This window comes from Rhinatrema bivittatum, chromosome 1 (assembly GCF_901001135.1).
Source record: "Rhinatrema bivittatum chromosome 1, aRhiBiv1.1, whole genome shotgun sequence".
Lineage (NCBI taxonomy): Eukaryota > Metazoa > Chordata > Amphibia > Gymnophiona > Rhinatrematidae > Rhinatrema > Rhinatrema bivittatum.
Window position 1 is genome coordinate 736,961,524 of NC_042615.1, and position 14,947 is coordinate 736,976,470.

The 14,947-nt window shown below is 41.6% G+C and overlaps 1 protein-coding gene across 2 annotated transcripts in view; it reads right to left on the reverse strand.

Moving 5' to 3' along the window:
• Positions 1 to 14,947, reverse strand: part of PARP8 (poly(ADP-ribose) polymerase family member 8) — a 451,712-nt gene that overhangs the window by 294,040 nt on the left and 142,725 nt on the right. For both annotated transcript variants that reach the window (XM_029577668.1, XM_029577676.1), the window contains exon 5: positions 8,619 to 8,708. In XM_029577668.1, coding sequence (XP_029433528.1) covers positions 8,619 to 8,708 — 90 coding nt within the window. The remainder of the gene's footprint in view (positions 1 to 8,618; positions 8,709 to 14,947) is intronic.

Here is a 14,947-nt window from a genome sequence, read left to right on the forward strand (position 1 = left end):
CTTTACTGACTGATTTTTATTAATTTGTCTCCTTTCTCATGATCTTTCCCACACTATCATCTATCTTTCTATATCTTTGTGCTTAAATCTTTCTATATTACATTGCACTACACATATTTTTATCATTGCAAGCTTTGCATTCAATGTATTTCATGAATAAGCCTACCATATTCATTATAGATCCTCAAAATAACTTATGTAATCAAAATTATATTACATTTAAAACTACTTTTTTATTCAGATAATTTCTATTGCACTACTCCTGATTGTACAGACAGGAAGGAGGAGTGAGACAGGGATGTAACTTGATCCCCACCCTCTTCAATATCTACATCAATGACCTCCCCACAGTACCAGTGAGCTCCTTAGTTCCAGAGCTAAAATTAAATGACTCACAAGTCAAATGACTGCTATAAGCAGATGACTTGGCCATTCTATCCCTAAACTCAGAAGGCGTACAAGAGAATCTGAACCTGCAGTAGACCCACTGTAGATCATGGGCCCTATAAGTAAACCTTTAGCAAGTTTATGCCTCCAGCTCTTCTTCTAACAGAAACAGCCCTGGATCACTGAAAACAGGTGAGTATAGAGCTCATTCCTGGCAGAGGGATGTTTCTGATATCGTGAGGGGTTGGGGAGGGTGCAGCCTGGGCATTTAGGAGCATCCAGGGGTGGGAAGCCAGATTAACAAATGATTTTAAATGGGGAAGGGGTGGGGGCAGTTATGACCTCGGGATCGCCAAGGTTTTCATTAATACACGGAGAGTTTAGGGGCTGTGAATTGAATGGCCAAACTGGATCTTTTTTTTTTTTTTTTAATTTCTGAAAATTATACAATAATTAAACAAAGAATACACTTTGCATCAAATTATGGTTACAATAGTAATAAGAAATATTTTAAAGTTATACACTACACCACTTTATAAAATCTCTACATTACTACTGAACCCAAAGAAAAGGAAAATTTAGGAGAGTATTTTCTATTGTTAAGAGGAAGACACATTGCAGCAATAATATTTAAAGATAAACTTCAAAGATAGGCGGTCCAATTACATTCCTTTATGTCCTAGATCTATTCAATGGCACTGTCCTGTCGTCTAGTTACAAGAAACTGCTTCAGATGTTCAGGTATAAAGAAAACAAAAGTATTATTGGACTTTTTTACAATACAGCGACATGGGTAGCGCAATAAAAACATCGCCCCAATCACTGTTACTTCAGGCTTTAGTAGCAAAAACTCTTTTCTCCTTGTTTGAGTGGGTCTGGCCAAATCTGGGAACAGTCGAACTTTCGGTCCGTGGAATAGAGCATTTAAATTCTTGAAATAAGCTTTCATAATGAAAGCAAAATCTTGTTCTGAATAACATGACACAAACAATGTCGCTCTGTCCACTACTTCAAAGTCCGAATTCTCTAGATATTGAGTCAAATTTAGAAACTCTGGTTTTATCTCCCTTTTTTCCTGATTAATAACAGTTTTCTGACTCAGAAAGCTGATCTTCTTAAATGGTGGAATTCTATCATCTTGAATTTTTAAAACCTCTTTGAAGTATCGTTTCAACATAAGTAAAGGCAATTCTCCCATTATCTTAGGAAAATTCAGACATCTAATGTTTAAATGTCTTAAGTAATTTTCGACCGATTCCAGTCTCCGTGATAAGCTGGAGTTTTCGCGTGCAAGACCTCCAGACATTACTTGTATATCTTTCCCATCTTGTTTAATTGCTTCCACAATCTGAGACTGCTGGTGTGCAGCTAAATCATCTTCTCTTATTATTAAGTCCAATTTTCCTTCCACATTCCCCACCCGAAGTGACTGTTCCTGTAACTGTTTTGACATACTTGCCATGAACTCCCAGGGGGAGTCCATTGTCACCACCTCCGTTTTTTTTTTTAAATCCTCAAACCTCTGACTTGATATTCCACGGGAGACTACTTGCACTTCTCTTTCCCTTACAGCAGATTCAGGGCCTCCAACTGCCCCTCCACTCTCGGGGTCTCGAAGCGCTGGCTCTCCCAAGGCAGGGTTTACTTCCAGTTCAACATCGGGGATCCCAGCCGGCTCAAGGCCTCCGACGGATAGACCATTCTCTGCCTCCGCATCCACCGATGCCCCCGATGAGGAATCCGATGGAGGGGGTCTAGGATCCGGCGGGGACAGAGTAACATCCCCCGACGAGAGTAAGTCTCCTCTCCTTACCCATTACAGATGACGCCCAGGGCTTAACCCCGGCATCATCTGTAATGGGACAGCATACTGCGATATCAGTCTCTGCTCAGGGGTGGTAACGGGCTCTGCTGGGTACACCCGAACCTTCCCCTTACGTTTATGCGGCATATTGAAAAAGTAGAAAACCTCCCGATTTACCAAAACCAGGAATGTTTAGAAGAAATCCGGAGAGAGCAGTAGCACCGCCATTCGAACCGCCATCTTGGAAACTCCCCCAAACTGGATCTTATATGAAATGTGGAGATGGGGGAAGAGAATTGGGCCACAGGACCCTTTACTTCTGTTTTGTTTTGTTTTTTTGCTTTTGTTTTGTTTTTGACAGCACTATTTACCTGGATATCTTTTCAAGAAACCTGGATAAGTAGCAAGTTATCCAGCCACACAAGACTGGATAACTTTAGGCCTGCTCGGACGCAGGCCTAAAGTTACCTGGTTAACAGAACCAAATAAAACAGAAATTCAGCTAAATTAACCAAATAACTTGAATCCTCCCCCAAACGTCCCTGAAACGCCTCTTTTTTATCTGGCTAGATTTTAGCCGGATATTTACTTATCCGGCTAAAATCTAAAATCTAGCTGGATAAAGGGCTGAATATCCCAAATCTTGCCATTTAGATGGATAACTTTAAGTTATTTATCTAAATGACTTTTGAATATTAGCCTCCAAGTAGGCTTGGGGAAAGCCACTGCTTACTCCTGGGTGTTAGCATCATGGGATTTAATAGGGGTGTGCATTCGTTTGCAACGTATTGGCAATCCGCAACGTATATGCCATATTCATTGTATTCGTGGGGGTCACAAAACGTATGGGGAACCCCCACGAATACAACGAATCACTAACGAATAAACCCCCACCCTCCTGACCCACCCCCCCCAAGGCTTGCCAAAAGTCCCTGATGGTCCAGCGGGGGTCCTCGAGAGATCTCCTGCACTCGGGCTGTCTGCTCCCGGTATTCAAAATGGCACCAATAGCCCCTGTGACATAGTAAGGGCAAAGGCTATCGGCGTCATTTTGAATACTGGCAGCCGACGGCCCGAGTGCAGGAGATCGCTCCAGGACCCCCGTTGGACAACCAGGGACTTTTGGCAAGTCTTCGGGGGGGACCCCTGACCTCATCCAGATCCACATTCCTACTTAAATACCTTTGTTAAATGGATGCTTTTCCTCCTCCCTTTTCCAAGTTATTTGATTTTTGTCTTATGGCTCAGATACTTTGCCTAATGTGTTTATTAAGTATTATTAAGTATTTATTTATCCATTGATTAAGTATGCATTATCTACTTTCGAGTAATGTTATGCTCCCTGGTTGTTTCAATGGGCCTTTTCGAAGTCCCAGTATCCCAGTTGTTTTCCCCGCTTGTTTCCATGTAACATTCAAATGTATCTCAGTTATTTATTTTTCCCTCTTGTTCCATGTAACGTTCCGAGGCGATGTTTTCAAGTTAAGAACATAAGAACATAAGAACATAAGAAATTGCCATGCTGGGACAGACCAAGGGTCCATCAAGCCCAGCATCCTGTTTCCAACAGAGGCCAAAAACCAGGCCACAAGAACCTGGCAATTACCCAAACACTAAGAAGAACCCATGCTACTGATGCAATTAATAGCAGTGGCTATTCCCTAAGTATAATTGATTAATAGCCATTAATGGACTTCTCCTCCAAGAACTTATCCAAACCTTTTTTGAACCGTGTAAACCGGTGTGATTTATATTCTATACAGGAATGTCGGTATATAAAAGTTAAAAATAAATAAATAAATAAATAAGATTGTGGATAATAACAGCCATTTTGTACTAGATGAGTCAATAAACTGGAAGCGAATACAGCGAGTATAAAACAGGAGTTATGTGATAGTGAATTTTTGAGCCAGTCAAAATTCGAGTGGAGGAATTCTGAACAAGCTATATGGACCTAAGAGTTTACATGTGCAAACCAATAAACAGGGAGTTGCAAAAATCTAATCCAGAAAATATCAGTGATTGCAGAATGGTAGGGAAATCAGAATTATTAAGAAATTAGTCTAGGTGTCATAATAGACATAGATTAACACATGAGGCGCTAACTATGGAGTTAATGAGGGATTTCATGAAAAGAGCTGGATCAAGGATTTCGCCTAGGCTTTATACTTTGGAAAGAATGGGAATGTGCTGAATGTGAACAGCTCCCCTATGAGGAAAGACTAGAGGTTAGGACTTTTCAGCTTGGAGAAGAGACAGTTGAGGGGGGATATGATAGAGGTGTTTAAAATCATGAGAGGTCTAGAGAACGGGTAGATGTGAATCGTTTTTCTACTCTTTCGAATAATAGAAAGACTAGGGGGCATTCCATGAAGTTAGCATGTGGCACATTTAAAACTAATCGGAGAAAGTTCTTTTTCACTCAACGCACAATTAAACACTGGAATTTGTTGCCAGAGGATGTGGTTAGTGCAGTTAGTATAGCTGTATTTAAAAAAGGATTGGATAAGTTCTTGGACGAGAAGTCCATTACCTGCTATTAATTAAGTTGACTTAGATAATAACCACCGCTATTAAGGTTTATTATTGCTTATATACTGTTGTATATTACTAGCAATGGTAACATGGAATAGACTTAGTTTTTGGGTACTTGCCAGGTTCTTATGGCCTGGATTGGCCACTGTTGGAAACAGGATGCTGGGCTTGATGGACCCTTGTTCTGACCCAGTATGGCATGTTCTTATGTTCTTATGTCAAATACCAGAGTCAATGGTACATGATAAAATGATGATTTTGGACTTGTCAACATTTAGCGTTAACCTTCAGTTGTTATCGTTAATATATCTTTCCTGTCTTCCATCTCCCATGTTTCGCTCCCTGTTTATTGTAACTTTAACTTCTACATAGTTGTTAATTGGTTTCCCCTTGTTCTATTGTAAACCGGTACGATAAGACCTCGTCTTGAGTATCGGTATAGTAAAAGAATTTAAATAAATAAATAAATAAACCTGTTATGACAAAGCCAGCAATGAATAGTGGACTGGGTAGTCAGTTCCCATGAAGATTTTAGCTGGAACAGGAACTGGATATCTTCCACATATAGTTTATACTGGACCCCAAGGTCAGAAAGCAGTCAGCACAGTGTTATATAAACATTAAAAAGGACTGCTGATAATGCTGAATCTTGGGGTACACCAGTATGAATGGGATGCCAAGATGACAGCTCTGCATTAATTTTAATCTGTTGGGTATAGTGAGAGAGAAAAGATGTGAACCAAGTCAGCATAGCACCAGAGATCTCAAGAGTGGAAAGGCGGGAGAGAAGAATATTATGTTTTACCGTAACAAAAGCAGAGGGTAGATAGAGTAGCACAAGCATATACTTTGTGCCTGAGTCAAAACCCCAATTTACTGTCTAAGTTTGAGAGCAAAGAGATTCAGTGTTATGGTGCTTTCTAAATCCAAACTGAAATTAGTCTAGTGTGGAATACTCAGCCAGGAAATCTGAAAACTGACATAAAACAGCATTATCAATTACTTTGGCTAAAAACAAAGGGGACAAGAAGAGTATTCTGCCACAGGCCTGAGATGAAACCTGACCAGTGACAATATGGAGCAGCACCAAATCTGAGACATGTTCCTGATGTTGTATGTTCTGTAACTTACCCCTTTACTTCTTATTACCATTTTGTAATGTTTTCCTTTGTTTTCCTACCGATTTATTTTAATCATTCTGTATATTACTTTGTCAACACATGTAAAATTGTCATGCCAGCAAATTTATCCGAATCCAAATCTGAATCTGATTGTTTCCCTCCAAACTTCAGCAAACATGGATCAGTTCTGTGTGAAATGTTAAGAATTTGATGGATTTGATAGGACAATTTTCAAAGCAATTTATGGGGTAAAAGCATATTACCCCCATTAACCAGATATCTGAAAACTACTCTCCCTCAAAACAGCTAAAAGCATGTCCATTGTTCCACAAAGAGAAACTTTTATCTGTATTGAGAGATAGCATTCCCGGGAACATGTTTTGGTCAGGAAAGGAAAAGTTTACACGTAGATGACATTTTAAATCTTGGCGCATACTTTTCCAGCAATAACCAACCCACAGAAAAAGCAGGTGTATTTTGTATTTTGTATCCACAACAAGATTCAAAGCAAAGTATGCACATACTCCTTCTTCGGAAACTGGTGCACAGCTCACAGGTAAGAAATACAGAATTCAGGAAAATGTTCCATATTTCTTTTCCAAAAATCCTGATATCAGAATAAAACTGCTCACAGGTCCCTTTTTGTCTCCGGGAGCAAATTCTTAAAGTGGCAGAGTGCTTTTAGCAAGAAAATCTGACATGAAACCAAACCTTCCTCTTTTATGTGGTTTATTGCAAAAAGTATAGATCTAACAATAAAATCTAAAAATTCAGTTTGCTCCCCCCATCCTACACAGGCAGCTCTTTATATACTTTTCATTTTTCATTACACACATACACAGCCAATCAATACATTATTCTTTGACTATCTTCTTCCTTTCATCATATTCTCATTACATCATCCCCTCATAGAGCCAATCATGGATGGGGTTTATTCCTTCATCCAAAGATATACTGACTAGTAATTAGTATGAAGTAAGCTATAATACTCCCCTTTCCTCCGTCTTAGATCTTATCCACCATTTTAGATCCAAGGACCAGATGTCCTTTTGTCTTCCATCTTAGATGGAGCATCATGTAATGTTTTTCATTCTTTCAACTGGAAAACATGTTTATCTCCTACAAAATGGGGAACTACTGCAGTTTCATTTATGATGTAATATTCCAGGTGTGGGTTTAAAATAATTCTTGATTTAAGACAATTATGACTTAATCCTTCATTTCTTAATCAGATCCAAAGACTTTAGACACATGCAAAAACAAATTGCTTAGCTCTGTTTTCTGTTCCACAGCATTACTCTTTGCAGACTGGCCTAGTAATGAAGATCCTAAGACACCCTTAGTGTCTTTTCCATTCTAATTCCACAGAAGTATGTGCAGCCTTTTTATCCTAATGCAAACAGTCTGAAAAGTGTCCCCTATATTATAAATGTACTAAAATAATACTAGCATAGTTCTCTTTAGGATTTCCTTATACCGAACACATAGTAAATGCCAGCAGATAAAGTCTACCCAGCAAGTTGCTTCGTAGTAATAGCTGCTCCATGCAGGTTACCCCCCAGTGTCTTCTGTAAAGGATAGTGATTGTCGCTCCGTGCAGCTTTACCCCTACACCTTCTGTTAAGGGTAGTAGCTGTCACTCCGTGCAGCATTACCCCTCCCCCTCACCCCCAAGCCTTCTGTTAAGGGTATTAATTGTGTTCCATGCAGGTTACCCCATTCAGAAATGCCATATCTAAAAGTTAGCAACATCATTTCATCCTCTAGCAATTAAAGATCCTCTAAGTTTATCTCATTCCCTTTTGAATTCTATTACCATGTTTGTCTTCACCAGCTCTTTTAGGTGGGCATTCCATGCATCCACCACCCTTTCTATGAAGAAATATTTCCTGACATTGTTCCTGAGTGTACTGCCTTGGAGTTTCAGATCATGACTCCTGGTTCTATAGCTTCCTTTCCATTGGAAAAGGTTTGATTCTTGTGTATCATTTATCCCTTTAAGGTATTTCAAAGTCAGTATCCTATCGCCCCTGTCTCTCCTCTCCTCTAGATTATACATAGTTAGGTCCTCCAGTCTCATATCATAAGCCTTGCGGTACAGATCTCACAGCATTTTGGTTGCTTTTCTCAGGACCATATCCATTATGTCTCTATCCTCTAGATCTGATTACAGTACTCATCAAAGACCTGTACAGGGGCATTATCACCTCTTTGTTCTTGCTGGTTGTGCCTCTCTGTATAGAGCCCAGTTTCCTCCAGCTGTAGCCACCTCCTTGTCACATTGCTTTGCTACCTTCAGCTCATCAGATACTATCACCTTGATGTCTCTCTCCCAGTCCATGCACATCAGTCTCTCGCCCACCATCACATACAGCTCCTTTGGATTATTATACCTCAAATGAACACATATTGGTCCAGATTCAAAAGCCATTTAGAAGGACAACCCAAAAGTCACCCGTCTAAATGGCAAATGTGGCATATTCAGCCACTTATCCGGATAACCTTTCTACTAATCGGCCTACTGAATATTGGCCTCATATTGTATATGAATAAATTGAAAAGAACAAAATTGTTTTCTCGTCTACCCAAAACCACTTATTATTAATGAAGTACCACCACATGCCTTTTTTAATCTAGTAATTTAATCTCCTATTTTAAATGTAAACTGAAAGGAGAGCTAAAATATCTTTCATCTATAAATACCTCTACTTATGCATATAAATCAATATTCTCTCCCCCTCACCTATACCAATAAAAATCTTTAATAATACCTGTTGCAATTCTGTGGAAAATTACTGGAATTGGTTCTGTCGTAACTAGCACATCTTCATCATTAACTGAACTTGACACATAGGTATTATCTAGGAAAGAAAAAGAGATTTTATCACTTTTGCAAATCTTTCTACGGGAAATTAATAATTAGTACAGATTGCAGAAATTACACTTTTACCATGTTTCATCTTTGAGTACCCTTAAACATGCAAATATTGTACCCTGATCATATACTAGTTTTGCTTTAGTCAGAAAAAAAAAATAATGCAGAGATATCATGCACAGATATACAATATCTGATATAACAGCATAGTGCATTTCCTAACACAGCTACAACTAGTGCACTAATTTAATAAACTAAAAACTCAGCATTTTAAAAAGTTGTTAATCTGTTAAGTAAGCTGATGCCCATAATTTTTCATTTGAAGTAGCAGTACTAGCAAGCAAATTGTTTGATAATTTAGTTGAGACTACTACAATTAATCATCTAAATACTCATTTTAGGTTCGATTTTTATTTCACTGTTAAAAATATGAATTCAAGTAAATCACAGCAGTACTGTATCTATGCCTATCAGATTCCTTTGCAGAAACCACACTGATACATGTACAGCATGAAATATATACTTAGTGTGGTAATTTTTCTTACAATCACTTCCTGTTCTGTTAACACTTACAGAAATCAGAACTCTTTATGTGCCCTTTTGTGGGCCCTGGTGGTTTTTTACTTTTTAAAATGTATGATTTGTATTGGGAGGTTAGCTTGTTCTTGTGGACATAGCTATTAATATGAATTATTTAAAGACAAAGTGGTTTGACACAATTGCAGATATATCTGAGAAATAGGATCTGTTGAACCCTTTCCAATCTGACATTAGAACAACATATGGGAATCAGACTACACTCACATCATTATCCAAAGATGTTCTTATAGATCTAGATATAGGTAATGATATTTTCCTTGTCTTCTTAGACCTAAGCTCCATGTTTGATTCCTTGGGTCACGCAATTTTCATCTTACGGCTGATGGAGATAAATGTTTCTAGCACTGCACTAAATTGGATGTCCTAGGAATAACCAAATGAATCAACAATTCAACACAAAGCTGGCTATACCTTTGACCTGGTATTCACATTGCACAAACTACTCTGAGAGCTGCCAATCAACTACCCCTAAATCCCACCACTTTCCTGTTCAGATCACTATCTAATATGCCTCAAAATGCAATTGCTCCCATTCAGAACACTCTCAAAAATGATAACCACCAAACCAACCACCCACTTGAGCCCCAAATGCTTCTGCAAGCCCTCCAAGATATGAGCCCAGACAACCTACCCAATCCTTCCAAATCCAACCCAATAACCTCAATCATCCTATTGATTAACTCCAGGAATGCAGGTCTCATGGAAGCCATCAATATACTCACACCAAAGAAAATCACCCACATCAAGCATCCTAAACCCATTCCCTGGTACTCACTGAATTAAAAGAACTCAAACAAATGGAATAGAAACTGGAATAATGCTAGCAAAAATCAAGATCTCTAACTAACATAATCAACTGCAGGATGTACCAGGCAAACTACCACAAGGCCACCACAGATACCAAGAAGACATACTTCTCTAAGACAATAGTCCAAGTGAAAAACTCACCAAGAGAACTTTCCCCTACAGTCAACAAACTACTGGGATTCACTAGCACACTAACCTCTTCCCTTATAATAGAATCCAACTGTAATAAACTATCCAAACTTTTCTGACTAAAATCAGCTACATATGAACAGAACTTGACATCATCACCAAGTATATCTTCTCCTCCACCACACTCCAATCCCTCACACTGTTTTCTGGACAACTGATGAAGTCAACTCTCTCCTCAAGCCCACAACATACCTAAAGGATCCCTGTTCCTCCAGGCTCATCCAGCAAGCAAAGATTAGCCTGAGCCATCTTCATTTTATCATCAACTCCTCACTATTGTCAGGGGAAGCAGAGATCAAACCTGTAACCTTGGGTGTTAAAGGCCAAGGGATCTTGCACTGGAGCTATGGGCCTCTGGCTCAGCAAATATCCTGCAAAAACCATGAAGCTAAAACAGCAATACAGAAGCCCACCACCAGAGGCTCCCTAATGGACCAGCATTAGATGTATATCAAATAGAAGGCTATATAAAAGAAGCCCTAGTATGACTGGTCCAAAGGTCCTCACAGACTTTTTCTCTGTAATAACTGTAGAATTTTAAAAGCTGGCGTTTGACCTGTTTGTGCTTTTGACAAGATCAAACCAAGCTCACTGTGCAGATCTCACTGAAATTACTTGCTGTTAGCAGTAAAACATTTAGAGAAGCAAAAAAATGTACATAGGCAGAAATTATTCATAAGGTACAGAAACTGCTAGAAATATAGATAAGAAGAGCAAGTTTGCTCACCGTAAATGGTGTTTTCCATAGATAGCAGATGAATTAGCCATGCTGTCTGGGATATCCTCCATGCCACTAGGTGGCGGAGCTTTCAAAGCTAAACTGATTTTTGCCAGCGAGGTGCGCCTACCTGCACCATCCTGCGCCACCTCGAGTCTCCTCCGTATCAAAGCAAGACAAGATGCAATGGTGGAAAACTGTCCGGGGAGGCAGGAGAGTCAGCATGGCTAATTCATCTGCTATCTATGGAAAATAGCGTTTATGGTGAACAAACTTGCTCTTTTCCCATAGATAAGCAGCATGAATTAGCCATGCTGTCTGGGAGTCCCCAGGTGAAGTATTGAGTGGATATAGCCCATATCATGTGTTCATGATTAAAAACGAGGGAAAATAATGCACTCAAGACATAGATAACAGGCGGACAGTTTTTATGTCTTGCTGTTGCCATGGATGAGACGTGTGCTCCCTGAGAGTTGTGGTTCAAATGTGTGTCATCTGCAGTCTGCCTGTCTAAGCAGTAGCAGGAGGTGAACAGATGTAGCGAGGCCCATTGGGCTATGTTGCAATAGGCAGGATAGTCCGTTCATGGAGATGATCTAGTGAAGAAGCCACAGCAGGGACCCGGTGTGCTTTAGGGGAGGCGGGCAGGGTCTCTGTATGCTGTTGAAAGCAGAAAGAATGTAGCTCGAGATGCAGGAGAAGACCGTGCCCTTGAAGACAGGGAGTCTAAGGCCTTCAAGTTAAAGGAGACGAAAAACTTTGAGGCTTTGCAGTCAGGAGTGTGACAGTGCTCAGAATTGAGTGCTCGGTTAACCTAGTGCGTGGAGTCTAAGCTCGCCTTGGTAGGCCTGAGGTTTTGGGGAAAAACTGGAGGGTGATGGTTCGGCTGATGTGGAAGCCGAAAAAACTCTGGTGGGAGGAAGGTGGAATGCGTACGTACCGTAAAACCTGCCGTGTTAAAAACTCTAGGTAGGGGGGTTACTATAGCAGGGCTTGTAGCTCGCTGATGTGCTTGGGGAAGGTGAGAGTGACCGAAACGGCAATTTCCAGGAGGGGTACCTAAGATGGCAAGTGTCTAGGGGTTCTTAGGATGGAAGCATGCCTTTGCCCCAGCACCCTGTGTATATGCCACGGAACTATGGGCTTTCGGCCTGGGACCAGAGACGCAGGACTCCCAACATGAGACCGAAGCGAGCGGGGGGCAAGCGAAAGGCTCCAAATTGAGAGGAGAATGCTATGGCCCTGAGGTGTACTCTGACTGAAGATGGCCAGATGGCTCCCGCAAAGGGGTTGGAGGAAAGCCAGGAAACGTTCCGGTGGGCAGGTGAGCATAGTGCATTATTAGCTGAGCAGCGGGAGGTGCAGTGCATCTCGTTCTGCCAGTGGTTGATGTGAGTAGAGGTTGATTCGGAATGAGATCTGAAGAACTCCAAGATGAGGAGAAATATCCCAGAGTTGGAATATGAGCCATGCAATTACCATGCAGTGAAATTCAGAGATGAGTGAAGCAGGTGGAGCAGTGAAGCACGGCTTGGGTGAGGAGGCATAGGTTGTTTCTCAGAGGGATTGGTTGTTCCACTGCTATCTGAATTAGGAAGGCATCCCATGGCTGCCGGCTCGACACTAGAGTGACGAAAATTAGGCTTGCGCTGTTTGTGGGGAAGGCGGGTTATGGGAGAGAGTAGGCCGCCTTCCAGTTTATGAGGAATGCCCTTTGTGGTAGTTAGAAGGCAATGGGGTACAGCCAGGAAAAAAAGGTAAAGTATTCTGTACTGTTCAGTTGCAAAGAGGTTGAGATGTTGGAGACCCCTTAGTGCTAAAGATTTTGATTTGTCACTTCCTGATGAAGTTTGCAGTCAAAGGTATGAAATGTTCTGTGACGCTTGTATGCTCTGGAGTTGTTAATTACTGGTAGGTAAGTAGGGTGAAGGGAGATGGATCTGCTTTCTACCCCTTCGAGGATTCCTACAGCTGCTCTGCAGGGGACTAGGAACCTTTGTTTGATCCTTCTTTGGTGATGTAGAACAGGGGAACCTGGTTGTCCGGGTGGACCATAGGAGTCTGTCTGTGGAGGGCTTGCCTGAATGTTCGAAGAGTGTGTCGGGGGTCCGAAATTTTGGGCGAGTCATGTGTCGCACCCATTTCCCAGTGGACGACAGCCCTTGAATCTCTGGTAGAAGCATAGCATGTGAGACAGAGGGGGTCGGAGAGTCAAGCCTGCAGGCAGCACCGATGTAGTCAGCCAGCACTCCCAATCTGTGTACATGCTGGAAGTGAGTGTGACAGGAATGGAAAAAAAGGATGGAAGCACTGACTCTATTGGGAGCTGAGGCCTGTGTGTAGAGACGCATATGCAGTGGCATGTGAGGGATGACATAGATTGAAGCTGTCCCGTGATTGAGAATGATGAGGGTTTGTCAGGCTTAGGGTAGTGGTTGCCGCTTGGATGCAACCAGCACATGTTGTCAGGGCAGGCACCCGGGGCCCCAGAAAGGAGGCCCTTCCCTGAATGAAGTCAAAAGAGCATGAAGGCCTGAATGGGTTGTAGATGGGATTTTACGTAGGCGATGAGCAGGCGTAGATTGACTAGACAAGAAAATGTGTATATGGGAAGATTGGTTCGCAGGGTGGATTGGTTAGTGGCCACCCGCAGGTATTCGCCCAGATAGAAAAACTGTACTGGATCCTGTCATAATTACTTTTAAGGAGTTACCTTATACCTTGCAGTGTTCATGTTGACCTCATTCCCTTTTGGGTTGAGGTGTTCATAACTGTCCCCTCTATATAGCTCACCCTGTTCCTTCTTTTCCCCTAGCAATCTGGATCCCGAGTTCGTTCGTGAAAAAACCTCTGGGGCAGAGAATTCTTTCCTCAGTAGGTATCTGAGGAGAGAAGGGAAGATTCTGGATGGCCGGAGGCTATTGTACTTCTTGGGAAGGAAGAAGTATTGGGAGTAAGCCCTGGTGAAGGTGCGAGGACAGAAGCCAGTAGTGTGGATTGTGGTGGTTCAAGGCGGACCAGGTGCGGGGAAAAAGGGGAGAGAAGGGAAGCTGAGAGAGTGTATTTCCCGTACAATGTGCAGACCAAAACTCTGCTGTAATGTGTTCCTGGGATAGAAATTTGTGGGAGAACCTGCCTCCTACCACAGTCAGTGAGCACAAGGACCCTTAAATACGCTGAGGGGTCATCAAGGCCTGGGGAGGAGTGGTGTGAACGCTGTCGCCGTGCCTGCGGTTGTGAAGATCGAAAATGACTCTGTCAGAATGACGGGGGCCGGTAAAATTGATACGGCCCATAAGGATGATGTGGGTAGACAGGTCATCTGGGATAGGGTCTTGATGAGGCGTTGCGAAGGGGGCGGTCAGAGACATGACCCCCATTCTCTGCTTCCGCAGCTGAGCGACTGTTTTCACTAGCTTATCCCCAATGAGATTGTTGGGAGGACAAGGGGAGTTTGCCTAATATTTATTTATTTTATTTTATTTATTTTTTTTCTCTTTTGTGAACGCCGTCACGAATGGCGCTCATCCATAAGGAAGCCCAATGATGAGCTGCACTGGATTCCACTGAAGTGTCGAAGCCTTCATAAATGGAACGAAGAAGGTGTTGTGAACATTCCTCCATGTCATGGAATGCTTGTGGGGTCGAGCATCCTGGGACAGAGGTTTTAGAGGCCGGAGACACACGTGAAAAAACTATGCCACAAAAATTATGTATTTCTGAATCGTCAAATGCATGTAGAGTAGAACGCCTCTGTATCGAAGGCGTCGAGATATATACCATCCTTGCCGAAGGGAATGCATTTGTAGACTTTCGTTCCTTTATTTTTTTTTTTTTTACTATCTTCATCGTGGTTTCCATCACGATCGAGGTCGGAGGAATTTGTATCATGGAGGGAAAGATTTCCGCAG